The sequence below is a fragment of the Diceros bicornis genome, chromosome 25 (genome assembly GCF_020826845.1).
Source record: "Diceros bicornis minor isolate mBicDic1 chromosome 25, mDicBic1.mat.cur, whole genome shotgun sequence".
NCBI classification, from domain to species: Eukaryota; Metazoa; Chordata; class Mammalia; order Perissodactyla; family Rhinocerotidae; genus Diceros; species Diceros bicornis.
In genome coordinates this window covers 23,017,138-23,035,264 of record NC_080764.1, presented here as the reverse complement: position 1 = coordinate 23,035,264, position 18,127 = coordinate 23,017,138, and the positions used below count along the sequence as shown (strand labels likewise).

Sequence of the window (18,127 nt, the reverse complement as noted above, 5' to 3'; positions counted from 1 at the left end):
TTCCACATATATTGGCCTGCAATCATACACAGCCATTCTTATATGGCTTAAATAAAAATAACGCTTCATCACAACTAGTGTCACGTGTTAGTCTTTTGAAATTCTGGGATAAAATGAAAAAAAATACAGGATACCAAGAGAAAGTTTTTGACATACATGAAATTAAAAAGCAAAACACGATTACCATTTCCTTCTCCTGATCACTAACATCTCTGCTAGAAATTTAGCAAAAAAAAAATCAAGATATGGCAACTTTATTTCTAATTTGTGGACCCTTTAAACTCTAGTAAGTTTACTAGATCCTATATTTCTCAGATCCTATATTTCTCACACCGCTAAAAAAGTTGGGGTTAACTCAATCAAACAAAAATTCTCCCACGATCTTTTAAGCAGTTTAAATAATACACACATCACACACACACTATTAAAAATATTATATTTATCTTTAAAAGAAAAACAGATAAAAGACAGTAAATGATTCCTCTCCCTACCCCTGGCAAAATCTGTGAATTTATGACTAAAGTAAGATAAAAGCATATAACTGGAATTTAAGTCAAAAGAAAAGGTTACTGTGATTTCAATTGTGATTTCAGTCAAGTCACTTGTTCTTTCTGAGCCTTAGAGTTTTTATTTAACTTCTAAAATGTGAATAATATCTACCGCCCAGGTTTGTTGTGGGAATTACAGGAGATAATATTTTTGGAAGTGTTTTATGAATTTTAAATCTCTATAAAAATAGTACTCACTATAAATTTTAAAAACTCCAACAAAGCATATAGAATGCTCAGATCCATATTAATTATCATCTCTACTGTTTATATGGTTTTCTTGAGAAGGCCAAATAAATTGAAAAGGAATAAGGAAAACATTCAGTTTGTGTAACACTAAACAATTATAATATACCATAAATATAAGATTTGTATAGAGCAAATAGGTCAATCCTGAGAAAACACTGTCAGCTCTGAAGACATTAACATCCCCTCAATACTGCTTTTCTGTAATAGAGATTGCTTTTGTTGAATATATACCTATAAATCAAAAGTACTCTACTAAGGATATAAGCTATACATTTTAAATCTTTAATTAGACTTTTGCTTTTAATCTAAGACTATTATATAGTTTTAGATGAACATAGTTTAACATGATTTTTAAAATACTCTGAGGTAAAAATATTAACAATTTAGTTTGTTCTTTGCTGTATTCTCAGGTCTCAAAACAATGTTATTTTTAAGTAATGTCAATGAAAATGGGAGAAAAAAAGTACTGTTTTCAATAAAATCTGAATCACTCCAACACTTAATGTAAATGAACCATGTATTTTCCTCCGAGTACTCAGATATAGAGACGGCTATATAAGTCATGTCAAACAAGCAAAGCACCAGAACGTGTCGTAATGCGCTTTAAAATGTTCAAGTATCTTAAAGAAATAGTCCAGCTGTTTTATGTTCTATCTTGGATATATTTACATTTAAGAATGTAAATTTTAAAACAGACCCCACTTAGTTTAATTCTATCAGAAATATATTTAAATCTTTAAAAGCTTCTGTTTCTTAAACACTCATGAACTTTTATTTCATAATGCATGATTGAGATTCTCTCTCATGTTGGTTTCAACTTTAATAATTCCTAGAAAATAGAATGTAAAATTTACCAGTTATTCTTATTATAGAAGATAGTATATATATCACATAGAGCTTTAATTAAAACTAGCTTTATAAATTCAGTATGTGCAAATATTCACCTAACATGATACTACAAGAACGGCACAAAATTGTTTTATGAATATGAAAAGAAAATTCTCTGAAAACATTCCCCTCCTTAAATAGAGGAAAGATGAAGGTAAAGAAACAATATAAATAGTATTAATTAAAATTCTTATACTTACAAATGCTGCCAAATTTAGCAGGATAGTTACTCTTTTACTTCTAACAATAAATGTTTAAAGGAATGTACAAGTAATATTTTTTAAGTCAGTTGGCCATATACTCTAATGTTTTGCTTTTTTACAGTTTGTGCTTTTTATTTTTACAATTGTACCATCTTTTTTGTTGAAAATTATAGCTTCAACTTATACAGTTCACCCATCATTTAAAATGACTTTTTTCACATTTTCAAGTTACTTTCAAGTTCAGTACGGTGATAACTTTCCAGAATTTTCAAACCCAGTATTTATATAATTTATTAATTTGACTGGACTTTTTACAGTAACTAATTGTAGATTAAAGTACATAATTTTAACAACATTTAAAACGTAAGCCTCCTTTTATTTTACATTAGCCCTAGAAGCATTTGAATCTTTGTAAATAATAGTAAATTATTAACAAATAGTGATAAATAAATTCAGCAATCTGTGGGAACACAATAGGTTTTCATTTTTCTTTTTAAAAAATGCCTATAATGTGATATCAAAATTAGGGAATGACACCCTCTTTTCACTAGGCATGTAATTATTTTACAGTATGTGTTGACTTCCCTATATCACACCAGCTTAAAAGAGGGTTAAACACAAAACAACCAAAAGATTGTAACACACGTACCTAATACTTTCTAAACTGGCTTTGGAACAGTCACCACTTCATCACGTTCCATTTCATTTTATTGTCTTTTTTTTGAAAAGGAAAATCTTCTACTAACTGGTAACATCACATTATAAATATAACCTCCCTACTCCACAGCTTCAATTTGCGTTTTTGACTCCGGCTATTCAACTGTCATCTTCTTTATATGATGAAGAAGCGCATCTTTTTCCAAGTGAGCCTCGGCAAGAGCCATTTTAGCTTTAGCCAATTCCTGTTTAAGAGATTCATTCTCTTCTATGAGCTGAAATGATAAATTTTGAAAATAAGAGAATTTAATTATTTTTAGAAAACATAAGCTATTTATATAGTATCTAAAAGTGTGACACTTGGGACAGTAAAAAAACTCAATGCTGCTGAGGGTACACATAAGCTGAAAATTGCTGTGAGAAGCTATTTGGAAACACATATCAAGCACTTTAAAATGTTCATAAGTTTTGACCCAGCAATTCAAAACGCTAATTAACTCTTAATTTCCAAATCTAATAGTGATTTTGTTTAATTTCAATTTCTCTGTGGCTTTAGACACTGCTGACCTTGCCCCTCCTTCCAAAACCTCTCTCCTTTTTTGGCTTTTATGCCACAGCTCTTTCATGTTTATCCCGCTCCACCTATGGACTTTTCATCTTTTCCTTTGCTGTTTAAGAACTCTTAAATTTTACTCTTCTATTAGATTCCATAATTGGTCACCTTCTCTTATCACTTAATCACTTAACGCTTTCTTCTCTCTTTACTCTCACATCTTCTCTTATCGCTTATCACTTATCACTCTCTTAGATGATCTCATCTACTCCTGTGGCTCCAACTATCACATATAGCCTGATTCAGCACAAACCTCTCTCTTGAGCTCCAGACCCACATTCTAAATACCTCATTAGACATTTTCATCTAGATGGGCAGTAAGTCTCCCCTCCCCTCATTAAGACTCACTTCAAGTATTTTATCATCTCAGAACTATTCTCTAACTCTAACTATGAAGATATGATAAAACTAAGGACTTTCTCCCCAGAAAAATACATTTACACAGATAATTAAAATATGTGAATTTAATTTCAAAGAATTCTCAGACTTCTTTTAGTCCCAACTTCAGAATTCCTGCCTTATAGACCGAGTTAGGTATTGCCCCATATGTCCCCAATCTCTAATACAGCACTTGACACAGTATGTTGTGACCAACGATTGCATACTCTCGTCTTCCCCACTTTTGGCGATTTTGAGTTTCTCAGTAGATAGGGAGGGTATACTGTTCAGTTCTATATCCCTGGCACAGAGATGACATCCAATAAATCCTTGTTGAACAGATGGATGAACTCAGTCTGTGGTTCTATCACAGAGAATTAAAATTCTGTTGAACATTTTATTTATAATCGTAAAAAATAAGCAACTCAAATGTTAAATGTTAAGAGGAAGGTTTAGAAATGACAGTACACCTACATCTATATTACTCTGCCATTAAAAATAAATATGAAGCCTACGTAGCAATATAGAAAAATATCTGTTAAATGATGTCAAGTAAAAAAACATAGTTATGCACTAGAATTATAAATATTTAAAAAAAGATGGAAAAGAGCCTGAGAGGAAAAATTAAAAAATATTGATAGTACTGTAGGAGTTTAGAATGTATTAAAGTTGTTTTAAAATATTTTTCCAATGTTCTGAAATATTATAACACTTTTGCAACTTAAAAATGAAACAGCAAAATAAATATGTCGTTCAGGAAGCCTTCCTAGATTCCAGAAACTGGCACTCTCCCACATTTACTTCTCTATCTTCCTATTAGACTACAACCTCTCTGAAGACTGGGACTGTCCCTATCTTGCTCAACACTATATCCATAGTACCTAACACAGTGGCTGGGCAAATAACAGGAACTCAATACACATTATTTAAATAAGTAAAGAAATAATGTCTTAACTATTTAGTATCTAACATTTATTTTAATTGCTGAAACTGGATGAGAATCAATTAGTTTTCTCATTACCTGTTCCCTAGTAAACTCAAAGGAGCACTCAGGAAAGTTAACTGACTGAGAAGGCCAAGGAACCTCTGGACTCGTCTGAGTGGCTTGAGTGACACTGTCTTGTTTCTTCAGATCATTCTTGCCACTGGTAAGCAGCAATGAATCACTTCTGACATTTTCTTTCAAATCATTTCCAGTGTTAAGCATCTGAGAATCTGACCAAACAAATAAAATGCTCAGATAATGTTTGCAAATACTTGATAAATCTTAAGTTCTATTGTGAAAAACTAATTTAAAAATGAATATATCCCTATCAGTATGAAGACATTATGAAATAGAAAAACAATAAAGTCAATAAAACCAAAAGCTCATTTGTTGAAAAATGAACTAAATTGATAAACCTTTAGCTTGACCAAAAAAACGAACACACAAAAAAAAACAAAGACAAGAAATTACTAGAATCAAAAATGAAAGAAGGGACACTACTATCAACCTTACAGAAATAAAAATGATTATAATAGAATACCAGGAAAAACTGTATGCCAATAAATTAGATAACTTAGATGAAATAGAAAAATTCCTAGAAAGACATAAACTACCAAAATGGACTCAAGAAGAAATAGAAAACGTGAATCAACATATAGCAGGTAAGGAGATTGAATTAGTAATCAAAAAAAGCTACCCACAAAGAAAAACCCAGGCCCAGATGGAGTCAATGGTGAATACTACCAAACAGTTAAAGAAGAATACCAAATCTTTACAAATTCTTCCAAAAAACAGAAGAAGAGGAGCATTTCTCAATTCATTCTATGAAGCCAGTATTACCCTGATTCCAAAACAAGACAAAGAAGTCAAATGAAAATAAAACTGAAATCAATATGCTTATAAATATGAACACAAAAATCCTCAACAAAATATCAGCAAACTGAACTCAGCAATACATAAAATAATTATACACTTATAAATCTCACTTTATCCCAGGAATGCAAGGTTGACTTAACATCCAAAAATCAATTAATGTAATACATCACATCAATAGAAAGGAATAGAACAAAAGCCACAGGATCACATCAATAGATGCAGACAAAACATTTGACAAACTCTAACACTTTCTTACGACAAAAACACTCAGCAAACTAGGAAGAGAAGGGAATTTCCTCAGTCTGATAAAGGGTATCTACCAAAAACCCATAGCTAATATCATACTTCATGGTAAAAGACTGGATGTTTTTCCCCTAAGATCAGGAATAAGACAAAGATGTTTGCTCTCACCACTTTTATCCAACATTGTCCTAGAGGTTCTAACCAAGGCAATTAGGCAAGAAAAAGAAATAAAAGGCATCCAGATTAGAAAGGAAAATGTAAAACTATCTCTATTCACAGATGACATGATCTTGTATATAAAAAAAAACCTAACGACTCCACTAAAAACTCTTAGAACTAATGAACGAGTTCAGCAATGCTGCAGGATACAAGACCAACATACAAAAATCAATTGTCATTCTAAATACTCGTAATGAACAATCCAAAAATGAAATTAAGAAAACAATTCCATTTAAAATGTCATCAAAAAGAATACAATACTTAGGAATAAATTTAACAAAAGAAGTGCAAAACTTACACTCTGAAAACTGTAAAGCATTGTTGAAAAAAATTAAAGATCTAAATAAATGGAAAAAATCCCATGTTCATGGACAGGAAGACTTAATATTGTTAAGATAGCGATACTCCCCAAATTGATCTACAGCTCTAACACAATCTCTATCAGAATCTGAACTGCCTTCTTTGTAGAAATTAACAAGCTGATTCTAAAATTCATACAGAATTGCAAGGGACCCAGAGGAGTCAAAACAATCTTGAAAAAGAAGAACCAAGTTGGAGAACTCACACTTCCCGATCTCGAAACTTACTCCAGAGCAAGTTGGTAATCAAGACAGTATGGTATTGGCACAAGGACAGATATGTAGATAAATGGAATAGAATTAAGAGTCTGGAAACAAATCCATGTGTCTATCAATGGTCCTTACCCACACATCAAATACAAAAATTAACTCAAATGGATCAAACATCTAAATTTAAGAGATAAATCTATAAAACTCCTAAAAGAAAACACAGGAGTAAAGCTTCATGACTTCATATTTAGCAATGGATTTTTAGATATGACACCAAAAGCACAAAAGAAACAAAAACAATAGAAAAAAACAGATAAATTGGACTTCATTAAAATAAAAAAAATTTTTGTGCTTCAAAAGAAACTATCAAAAAACTAAAAAGCTTATAGGATGGGAGAAAATATTTCCAAATCATATATTTGATAAGAGACTTATTTCTACAATATATAAAGAATTCTTTATATAACTCAATAATAAGAAGACAATCCATTTAAAAAATAGGCAAAGGATGTGAATCGACATTTCTCCAAAGACATACAAATGGCCATAAAAATATGAAAAGATGCTTGACATCATTAGCTATTAGGGAAGTGTAGATCAAACCCATAATGATCTACTACTTCATACCCACTAGGATACCTATAATCAAAAAGTCAGATAATAAGTGCTGACAAAGAGAAGTTGGAGAAGTTGGAACCTTCATACACTGCTAGTGGTAAACATGTAGAATGGTGGAGCCACTTTGGAAAACAGTCTGGCAATTCCTCAAATTGTTAAACATAGTTACCATGTGTCCCAATAATTCCATTCTTAGATATGTACCCAAGAGAAACAAAAATTTATTCACCAATGTTTACAGCAGTATAATTCATAATTGCCAAAAAGTAGAAACAATCCAAATGTCCAATAAGCAACAAATGGATAAACAAAATGTAGTATGTCCACAGAATGAAATATTATTTGGCCATACAAAGGAATGAGTACTGATACATGCAACAACATGAATGAAACTTGAAAACATTATGGTAAGTGAAAGATTGTTGTTGTTGGTGCCGTCGATTCAGCTCCACTGAAACCTGTTCACCATTGGTGACCCAGCTGGTAAGTAAAAGAAGCTGGACACAGAAGCCCATATAGTGTATGATTCTATTTATATGAAGTTTCCAGAACAGGCAAATCTATAGAGGTAGAAAGTCAATTCATAGTTGCCTAGGGCTGGGGAAGGAATGGGGAGAGACTGCCAGTAAGTACAGAGGTTTTTGAGGGTGACGAAAATGTTCTAAAACTGATTGTAGTGATGGTTACACCATTTGTGAGCATACTAAATAACACTGAATTGTATACTTTATTTGGGTGAATGGTATGGCCTAAGACTTATTCTCAAAAATGCTTTAATTAAAAAATTATTATAAAAAACAAGGCAGGGAATATCCTTACACATCAACATTTTTTCCTACTTTTTGGATCACATATAGTCAGAGCACTTGAGGTTGCAAGTGAACAGAAGCCAACTCAAACTTGCTTTTAAAAAAGGAAATGTATTTGTTTCTGTAACAGAGGAGTCCAAGTGATGGTGCTTCAGGCATGGCTAGATACTGGGATTCATAGGATGTCCTCAGGAGTGTCATTTTAGGAACCTGACTCTACTTCTCATGTCCTCTTTTCTTTTCCTCTGTGTTGGTTCAGTCATATGACAGCAAAGGTAGCCATTAGTGACACCAAACAAGTAAGTTTTACAGTCTGTGACCCTTTTTCTCTCAGTGTCCTGATCGATTCACAAAAAAGACTCAATGTTTGGGTCACAGTCAACTCATTTACCTCTCACCACGTCCCAAGGGCTGAAATCTTTTGATTGGCCAAGCTGGGTCCTACTCCCACTTTTGTCATAGAGTCATGTGATTGCCAGGTCCACCAAAATGACATGGAATGAGAGAATGGCAGTTTGCCAAATCAAATTATATCAAGTAGCCAAAAGAGTAATATCCACTCAACATAATTTTCCCCTTTAAAAAGATTCCCGGGGCCGGCCCGCAGCGGTTAAGTGTGCGTGCTCCGCTGCAGCAGCCTGGGGTTCGTAGGTTCAGATCCCAGGCACGCGCGTATGCACCGCTTGTCAAGCCATGCTGTGGCGGCGTCCCATATAAAGTAGAGGAAGATGGGCATGGACGTTAGCCCAGGGCCAATCTTCCTTGGCAAAAAGAGGAGGATTGGCATCGGATGTTAGCTCAGGGCTGATGTTCCTCACAAACAAAAAAAAGATTCCCAGAAGGGGATAGCTAAGTCAAAGAATAAAAACATTTTTTAAGCTTTTGTTCATATTACCAAATTACCCTCCATGATAGTTCTATCAATTTTGCCCCTATTCTGTATATATAAAAATGGAATAGTTCTATGTACATGGATAAGGACCATCAAGTTGAGTTGTGGCCTGTTCTTAGTTTCATTTTATTATAGTGGTTTCAAATCAGAAACTACTTTTTACAATACTGTCTTGCACCGGTTATGTTTTTAGTAATATAATGACCAAAAAATCCCACAAAAACTGCTGTATTGGTTCAGACTAGCATACCATTCGGCTTGGTACTGACTATAAGAGAAATCCTAGAGTACTATGTCACAGGAAAGCCAAGTTCTCTACTCTTTCAAGCTCAAAAGACTAATAATACCCCTGAACTACTACTTGATTAGTAATTTATAACACACTGTGGTTTTCAAATTTTTAAAGGAGCAAAACTCTGCTTTTAATGAAATCTGACACAGAATGCTAACATGAACTAAAAAGAAAAGCTGAGTTACACTGGCTGTAGTGAGGATAATAGAGGACCCAGGGCCTATTCTACCTAGCCTACCTCTCACTACTCATGGGATCCTAAGAATAATGAAAAAACCACTGACTAACCAATTCTGAAACTCATTTTATTTCAATCACTGGGAGGTGGAATGAGGAGGGAAAAGGGAAGGAGAGAGAAGGGAAGAGGAAGAAAGATGGGGAGAGGGAAAGAAGGAATGAGATACAGGAGGGAGAAGTGAGAAAGATGGAGAGTGGCGGAAAAGCAGGAGGGAGGATGGGGAGAGAGGAAGAGGGATGTATATATAAGGGGAGATAAAGAAGGAGAGATAAGAAGGGAGGAGGGAGTAGGAAGGGAAAAGAAGATAAGAAGGGAGGGAATGGGGAGGAAAAGGCAGGAGGAAGAAGAGGATAAAAAGATGGGAGAGATTGGAAAGGAATGGGAAGGGAGAGAACTGGTGAGTGACAGGGGTGACTGGAGTCTATTACTACAGAAGGATGTATTTCCTTTAAAAGAGCTTTTTTCAAGTTTTTAGGACAAACTTTGATGAACAAATCTACGCCTCTCATGGATGAAATGTGCAGCATCTTCCAGCAACATATGCTTTTTCCCCAGTGCAGGCTCTGCCACTTACTTTCTAGCTCTTTCATCTTGAACAAGTCGCTCAATCTGTCTAAACTTCAATTTCTTCATTTGCAAAATGGAGGTGATAAGAATACTATTGCCTTAATTATCTCAAAGGGTTATGGTAAGAATTAAATGAGTTAATATTTAATGTAAAGGAACTTTATAAACTGGAAAGCATTATTCAAATATTGTTATAGTACCAAGTAAGTGCTCAATAAATATTTGACTTCTGGGCCGGCTTAGCAGTTAAGTGCGCGTGCTCCGCTACTGGTGGCCCAGGGTTCGGATCCCTGGTGCGCACCGATGCACCACTTCTGCGGCCACGCTGAGGCCACGTCCCACATACAGCAACTAGAAGGATGTGCAACTATGACATACAACTATCTACTGGGGCTTTGGGGAAAAAAAGGAGGGGGATTGGCAATAGATGTTAGCTCAGAGCTGGTCTTCCTTAGCAAAAAAAAAAAGAGGAGGATTAGCATGGATGTTAGCTCAGGGCTGATCTTCCTCACACACACACAAAAAAATTTGACTTTAAATATAGACTTTAATAGTTCTCTGTTGATTCAAACAGAAGATTTCATTTTTCCTCTCTGGTCATACAGACACTTTTCAGAGTTTAGGTTTTACACCTTTGTTTAGGTTTAGTAATCAAAAACATCTTCCCCCATTCCCAGTCAGGGAGCATTATGGCAATGATCCTAAGGGTGTGGTGTGGTAAAGAGCTGCTTATCACAGACCATTAAATATACAGTGCCCCTCCCCCACAACATACTAAAATAATCTATTAGGAAGTAGTCCCTCCTCACAACCCTTCTGGTTGAGAATCAATGCCATAAATGCCATAATGGGCCACTGTTCTAGATGGGAGTATCCAGGTCCTAGGTGTGTTGGGTGGAAAAAATGTTGAGGGCCACTACGCTACTATTAATTAATAGATGGCACGCTATATACACACACACAACAAACATCTTTTTCTCTTATTAGTAGTCTTATTAATAGTTACTAATCAGCCATACTTCACTGGAGCAAGAAACAAACTGTAGTGTACCTTTGCAATTTTCTGAAAAATTATTTGAAATTTCTCTTTAAAGTCTTTACTGAAAAACTGGCAATTGTTTCTAAGACTTTCCCAAGAAGTGTGAAGTACTATGATAAGCAGCAAAAAAAAAAAGGTATAAAAGCACCTACTCCTTCATGATGGACTTTATTTAATCACTTCAGAGCATCAACTACAGCTTAGAATACACTGAAAGAGCAGGGAGGAGTGAAGACAAAAATTAGGTAAACTGCCATTATCACAGCAACAAACACCCACAACAAATTGTGGAAACAGCTACTAATGAGATTATTTTGAAAGCTCCTGCTTGCTAAATAACTTTACTTCAAAGTAGGAAAAACAGCATAACTTGAAATTTCTAAGAGCCGTCTGAGAAAGTTGGGCCATTTAAATCATTCCCCCAAAGCCCTTCTAAATTCTAAGAAGCAAATAAAATTACTGTTTAAATACTTGTTTATCATAGCTGATGTATTAGTTTGAGTCATATTTATGATACATTACCATATAAGCTATATGTGGGGTACAATAGGCTACTGTTACATTACACACTTCATACACTGAAGACTAAAGCAAACTTCCACTTCATAAGAAAAATAACATCATCTGCCTCATGACATTGCTTTTAGGAATACATTGAAATATATAAAACAAAGCTTACTTGTTTATGCTTAAAATATGTTGTTCTTTCCAGTGCCAATGGAAAACTACTTTAAAATAAATTATCTTGGAATCTGTACAATGCTAATATCCTGAATAGCATGACACACTTTTCCATCATCCCAGTGAGATTTCAAAAAGTATATTTACAATTTAAATGCATGAGACCTGCTGGTTAAATTTAAATAATACTCTGAGTTTTGATGCCCATTTTTTTTTTAAAGATTTTTTTTTTTTTTAAACTTTATTTATTATTTTTTTCCCCCCAAAGCCCCAGGAGATAGTTGTATGTCATAGCTGCACATCCTTCTAGTTGCTGTATGTGGGACGTGGCCTCAGCATGGCCGGAGAAGCGGTGCGTCGAGACGCGCCCGGGATCCGAACCCGGGCTGCCAGCAGCGGAGTGCGAGCACTTAACCTCTAAGCCACGGAGGCGGCCCCTTGATGCCCATTTTTAAAAAATCTAGCATATGCCTTTTCCTCTAACATTTCATGACTACCTAAACTGCTTTGCTGAAAACATCGAAATAACCTGTCATTGTAAAGACATGAGATAAGAAAAAATATATTCTTAAAATGTAATACATTTAATAAGGAGCAGCTTCTAGTTTTCAAAAATATAAGCCATGAGGTGCGTAAAATGTGAGACATGCCATAACGAAAAAATAAAAATGGATTTTATCTTGCTATCATTAGGGTAGACTGGTTATTCAGCTGGGATTTTTTTTCAAACACACAACTTTAAAGACAAATCCAAATGGAATTTCCATGTTGAAATGATCTTCAGGCAAATATACACCCTTGCTGGACCCTTGATTTATTTTGCCTTTAGCTACTATATTAAAATACAGTTCACAATTGATAAAATATGTACTTGACTAACTGTATAATCAAGATAAACGTAAGGGAAAATACTGGGGAAGAAACTTCAAAGCACCCTGATTTTTAAATTAGTTTTTACTCATCAAATTGAGGTTTAATTCTATGAGTGTTTCTTCAATATGAGTAGGCAAGTGAATATTTTTCTTCAGATGTTACAAACATGTCATTTGAAACACTCTTTTTTTGATTTTGTTTTCTTTAGCAAATTTTTTTTAGCAAACACATACACACATATTTGGATTTTGGAAATTATGAATTGACTGGAACATGAAATTTCAAACACCCATGAACATATATGTACATATATATAAAGTTGTCAAACATGTTATTCAATTTCTCCATAATCAAATTTTTTATGTACTTTTTTTTTTTGGTGAGGAAGATTAGCCCTGAGCTAACATCTGTTGCCAATCTGCCTCTTTTTGCTGAGGAAGATTGGCCCTTGGCTATCATCCATGCCCATCTTCCTCTATTTTATTTGTAGGACACCTATCACAGCATGGCTTGATAAGCGGTACGTAGGTCCATGCCCAGGATCCAAACCCACAAACCCCGGGCCACCGAAGTGGAGTGCTTGAACTTAACCACTACGCCACTGGGCCAGCCCCTATGTACTTATTTTTAAAATATTTTTTTATGTACTCTGAGAGGCATGTTCAAGTTTCTCAATATGATTGTAGTATCTCATTATAATATGATACCATTTCTTTTTATTTCAAATAGGTTTGCTTTATATTTTTCAATGATGGCTAGATGGATAAAAGTTGTTAGATGGATAAAAGTTTATGACAAGGGTATGTTTTGGGGGGTCTTTTATCAATATGAAATCTCTCTGGGCCAATGACTTTAAAAGGCACCTCACCAGAAAAGATACACAGATGGCAAATAAGTATATGAGAAGATGCTCCACATCATATGTCATCAGGGAAATACAAATTAAAACAACATACCACTACACACCTATTTAGAATGGCCAAAATCCAGAACACTGACAAAAACCAAAGGCTAGTGAGAACATGAAGCAAAAGGAACTCTCATTCATTGCTGGTGGGGATACAAAATGCTACAACTTTGGTTGGTTCTCTTGAGTGGAATTGCTAGGTCACAGGTTTAACTTTCTGAGTTACTCCCAAATTGTTTCCAAAACACCCACACCATTTTACAATCCTAGCAACGTAGGAAGGTTCCGGTTTCTCCACATCCTCCCACAACTTGTTATTATCTTTCTGATTAGTCATCTCAGTGGGTGGGAAGTGGTATCTCCTTGTGGTTTTGATTTACATTTCCCATGGGCCGGCCCGGTGGCTTAAAGTTAAGTTCGAGAGCTCCGCTGCTGGTGGCCCGAGTTCGGATCCCGGGCGCATCCCGGGCACGCACCGACGCACCACTTCTCTGGCCATGCTGAGGCCGCGTCCCACATACAGCAACTAGAGGGATGTGCAACTACATTTCCCTAATGGCTAATGATGTCAAGCATCTTTCATGTGCAGTAAGGCCATTTGTATATCTTCTTTGGAAAAATGTCTGTTCAAATCCTTTGCCCATTTTTAATTGGGTTATTTATCTTTTTCAGTATGGAGTTATAAGAGTTCTTTATATAGTTTAGATACCAGTCTCTTATCAGATACATGACTTGCAAATATTTTCTCCCAGCCTGTGGGCTGTCTTTTCACTTTCTTGATAGTATCATTTGAGGCACAAAAGTTTTAAATTTCAATGTAGGCCAATTTATCTATTTTTTCTTTTTATTTTTGTGCTGTTGGTATGGTATCTGACAAGGCCTTGCCTAACCCAAGGTCATGAAGATTTACTCCTATTTTTTCTTTTAAGAGTTTTAATAGTTTTACCTCTTCAATTTAGGTCTCTGATCCATTCAGAGTAAATTTTTGTGTATGATATAAAGACGTGGTCCAGCTTCATTCATGTGGATAGCTAATAGTTCCAGCACCATTTGTGGAAGAGGCTATTCTTCTCCCCATTGAATTGTCTTGGCACCATTGTCAAAAATCAATGAACCATAAATGTTAGGGTTTATTTCTGGACTCTCAATTCTATTCTATTCCAATAGTTTTTTTTTTTTGTGAGGAAGATCAGCCCTGAGCTAACATCCACGCCAACCCTTCTCTTTTTGCTGAGGAAGACCAGCTCTGAGCTAACATCTATTGCCAATCCTCCTCCTTTTTTCCCCCAAAGCCCCAGTAGATAGTTGTATGTCATAGTTGCACATCCTAGCTGCTGTATGTGGGATGCCACCTCAGCATGGCCAGAGAAGTGGTGCATCAGTGCGCGCCCAGGATCTGAACCCGGGCCACCAGTAGCGGAGGGCACGCACTTAACCGCTAAGCCACGGGGCCAGCCCTCCAATAGTTTTTTTTTGTTTTGTTTTTCTTTTTTTTCCCCCCAAAGCCCCAGTAGATAGATAGTTGTAAATCATAGTTGCACATCCTTCTAGCTGCTGCACGTGGGACGCGGCATCAGCATGGCCAGAGAAGTGGTGCGTCGGTGCGCGCCCAGGATCCGAACCCGGGCCGCCAGCAGCGGAGCGCGCGCACTTAACCGCTAAGCCACCGGGCCAGCCCTCCAATAGTTTTTTTAAAAGCTCCTTTTCTATTCAATCAGCTAGAGAGTGTTTCTTGCTCACAATCATGTACACTGCCTGGTACTGTTTTCTTCAAATGTTTATCCCATTTTCTTGACTATGGATGTTGTTTCTATTTGCCATAGCTGGCATCTAGTGATTATGTGAGAAGAGGTTGTATTGCTGGGTGAAAGATACCAAGACTGTCAACTGGATGTGAAATCATTCCTTTCCTGGGGCTTAGCAGCTGCAGAATCCACCCTCAATGTTTTAATCGATATGCAAAACACACTGAAGCCTGCTACTTGGTAGAAGCATAGGAGAGGACCTGAAAAAGCCTATTGCCTCAGAGATCCATTCTAATCTCAGTAAGTCTTCTCTTGAGAAGACTTGTCTTGTTTTTGAGGAGGAACTTCCCTAGAGTAGTCCTCCTGGACTCTCCTGAGCCTCCTTCAACTTCTTCACAAGGAAGAAGGTATGACTAATCTGACTGATGAGTTTAGAAAAAGTGTATGTGATTAAGTCTCTTCTCACTTTGGTATAAACCTTGCCTGCAAAAAGGGTGCATTCTGTTCTGCTTTCTCTACCAGACAGACCTAGAGTTTTGGGATCTAAAGCATTTGGGGGAGAAAGATATACAGCAAACCCATCTTTTCACAGACCTAAGCTATCTTCTCCACCTAAGTTTTTATCACTAATGAAGCTGACATTTTGATCTTTGTTGGCTTGACTCCTATGTTTGCTCCAGCCGGCCCCAAACTCCAGAGGGGAAGACTCTTCAGTTAAGAAGAGTCTTACCACACTGATCCTACCTCAGCAACCGTGCTTTCTTTCATGGGTTTATAGCTACAGATTTTTCTGGTTTTGTCTCTTTAGTTTGCTCTCTGGTTGTGCTCTTTTAAGAATTTTTGATACACTGATGGTACTTATTTTTCTTTTGCAATACTGTTGTGGCTTTACTCTTCTTTTAACATATTTTATGTCATTTCATGAGGTTTTGATAGGAGATGAAATAGATGCATGTATCAGTCCCTCATATTTCACCCTTAAGTAGCTACTAACAAAGTGAGGACTAGAACACCTAAATCTATTGACTCAAGCTCTTTCCACTACTCCACACTAGTGTACAAGATATAGTCCTTACATTAGAGACCTAAAAAATCTTGTTATAATGGAGATAAACATTAAAGCAGAACTGAATACAAAGCAATATACCGTAAGTAACTAATGTACAGAGATTAAGTACCCAAGAATTATAAGAGGTCATATCAGGTTATAGAGAAGGGTTCATTGAAAAGGAGAAGCTTAAGATGACCTTGGAAGGGAACAAATAAATTTAATGAGGCATAACAAGGCAAATAAGAACACGAAGGTGGAAAAGTGCAAAACAAATTCCATTACAGGGAGTATACCAGGTCAGAGTGGAAAAGAAAGCTAAGAAAGGGATCAAGTAAGAGACTCAAGTAAGATCAAGAGACATGTAAGACCAAAAAAGCCTCTTACTTCCATTCAAAACACATTTGTACAATAGGTACTAAATCAACTGTAGATGAGTTATCTCCAAGGTAGAGGGGTCCATACACAGATGATATTTTATTACAATGAACTTAAAGTGTCCCTCAATCATCTACTACTATATATGTACATACATATGAAATAAATAAGTACGAGTGGAAAAAAAAATCAGCATATAAATAATTTAATTTCAAATTTCAGTAGGTGTTCATTTAAATTGTTTTTCATACATACCTCTGATATGAAAAGAGCCATCATCATTTCTCTCTACCACAAGATGATCAACATGAACTGTTACAGGAGCTGGTTCAAGGGATACTGCACTACTACGAGGACTGTCATCCTACAGGAAAGAGAAATAGTAACCGTATTGTTGTTAATAAAGTAAATGATAAAATTAAAATAATCATTTTCTTAACAAACATTACTTCAGTCAATAATATTTTTAATGAGTTAGAAATATATCTTAGTGAGAAAACTGCGCATTCTATTTTGATATTTTCTAATTTCTGAGAAGGATCTCTCTGTCATTCAACCCAAAGACCAACAAATTTATTTCAATAAATGCTGACAGAGTATATATTACAGAGAAGGCATATTCTTAGACATGAATCAAAGTCCAGGTAGGCAAAGTGAACATTTATAACATAAAAATATTTATTAACATACTTTTAAATTTATTTTTGTGTTAGAAACTTGTATCTTCATGGGCATCACTGTTGCAACAGTTTCATCTTCCAAAAAATGTTGAATATTCATAAGAGAAGATGTAAGAAACTCAGTGCTAAAGTTTTCTATATGGCATTGCAGAAATCCATTTTTTTCTGCAAGCAAAGAGTGTATTACAGCACCAGGCCCACTTTCAAATCTCAAAGTAATCTCAGGAGAGGATTTGGAATGAATTACAGCCTCATGATCTGAACCTATTGAAAAAGAATATATAAAAATTATAACTTTGTAGCTCTATGCAAAAATGTCACTCTCGATTATTTGTCATTAAGAGGTTATTGTCACTTTGTACAATGTTACAGCAATAATAGTAAAAGTTTTAATATTTAGCCTTAATTTAAATGATATTACAGTACATATACAACATACCATACACAACCTTAATTTCAATTTTTTTTTTTTTTTAAAGATTTTATTTATTTATTTTTCCCCCAAAGCCCCAGCAGATAGTTGTCTGTCATAGCTGCACATCCTTCTAGTTGCTGCATGTGGGACGCGGCCCCAGCATGGCCGGAGGAGCGGTGCGTCGGTTCACACCCGGAATCCGAACCCGGGCCGCCGGCAGCCGAGCGCACGCACTTAACCGTTAAGCCACGGGGCCGGCCCTTTAATTTCAATTTTTACAGACAACCTTCTACTGCAATAATGTTGACTCGTCTATATTTTCTATTTTTGGGTAACACGAAAAAACATGCCATGGTATAAATCTAATATGGGGCATAACCACAGATACTTAAGAGTGTGTCTGAGTGTGTTACCTGTCTATACATTTGTAATGCATTGCTTAATGACAGGGGTATGTTCTGAGAAATGTGTCATTAGGGAAACATCAGAGTGTACTTACACAAACATAGATGGTATA

General features: G+C 35.6%; 1 protein-coding gene across 1 annotated transcript in view; it reads right to left on the bottom strand.

Annotated features, from left to right (window-relative positions):
• Positions 1-419: 419 nt before the first annotated feature.
• Positions 420-18,127, bottom strand: part of BLTP3B (bridge-like lipid transfer protein family member 3B) — an 89,429-nt gene continuing 71,721 nt past the window's right edge. Inside the window, exons 18-21 of the mRNA XM_058568585.1 lie at positions 17,206-17,459; positions 16,771-16,879; positions 4,558-4,751; positions 420-2,820 (exon numbers count right to left, since the gene is read on the bottom strand). Of these exons, the coding sequence (XP_058424568.1) occupies positions 2,701-2,820; positions 4,558-4,751; positions 16,771-16,879; positions 17,206-17,459 (677 nt within the window). The 3' untranslated portion in view covers positions 420-2,700. The remainder of the gene's footprint in view (positions 2,821-4,557; positions 4,752-16,770; positions 16,880-17,205; positions 17,460-18,127) is intronic.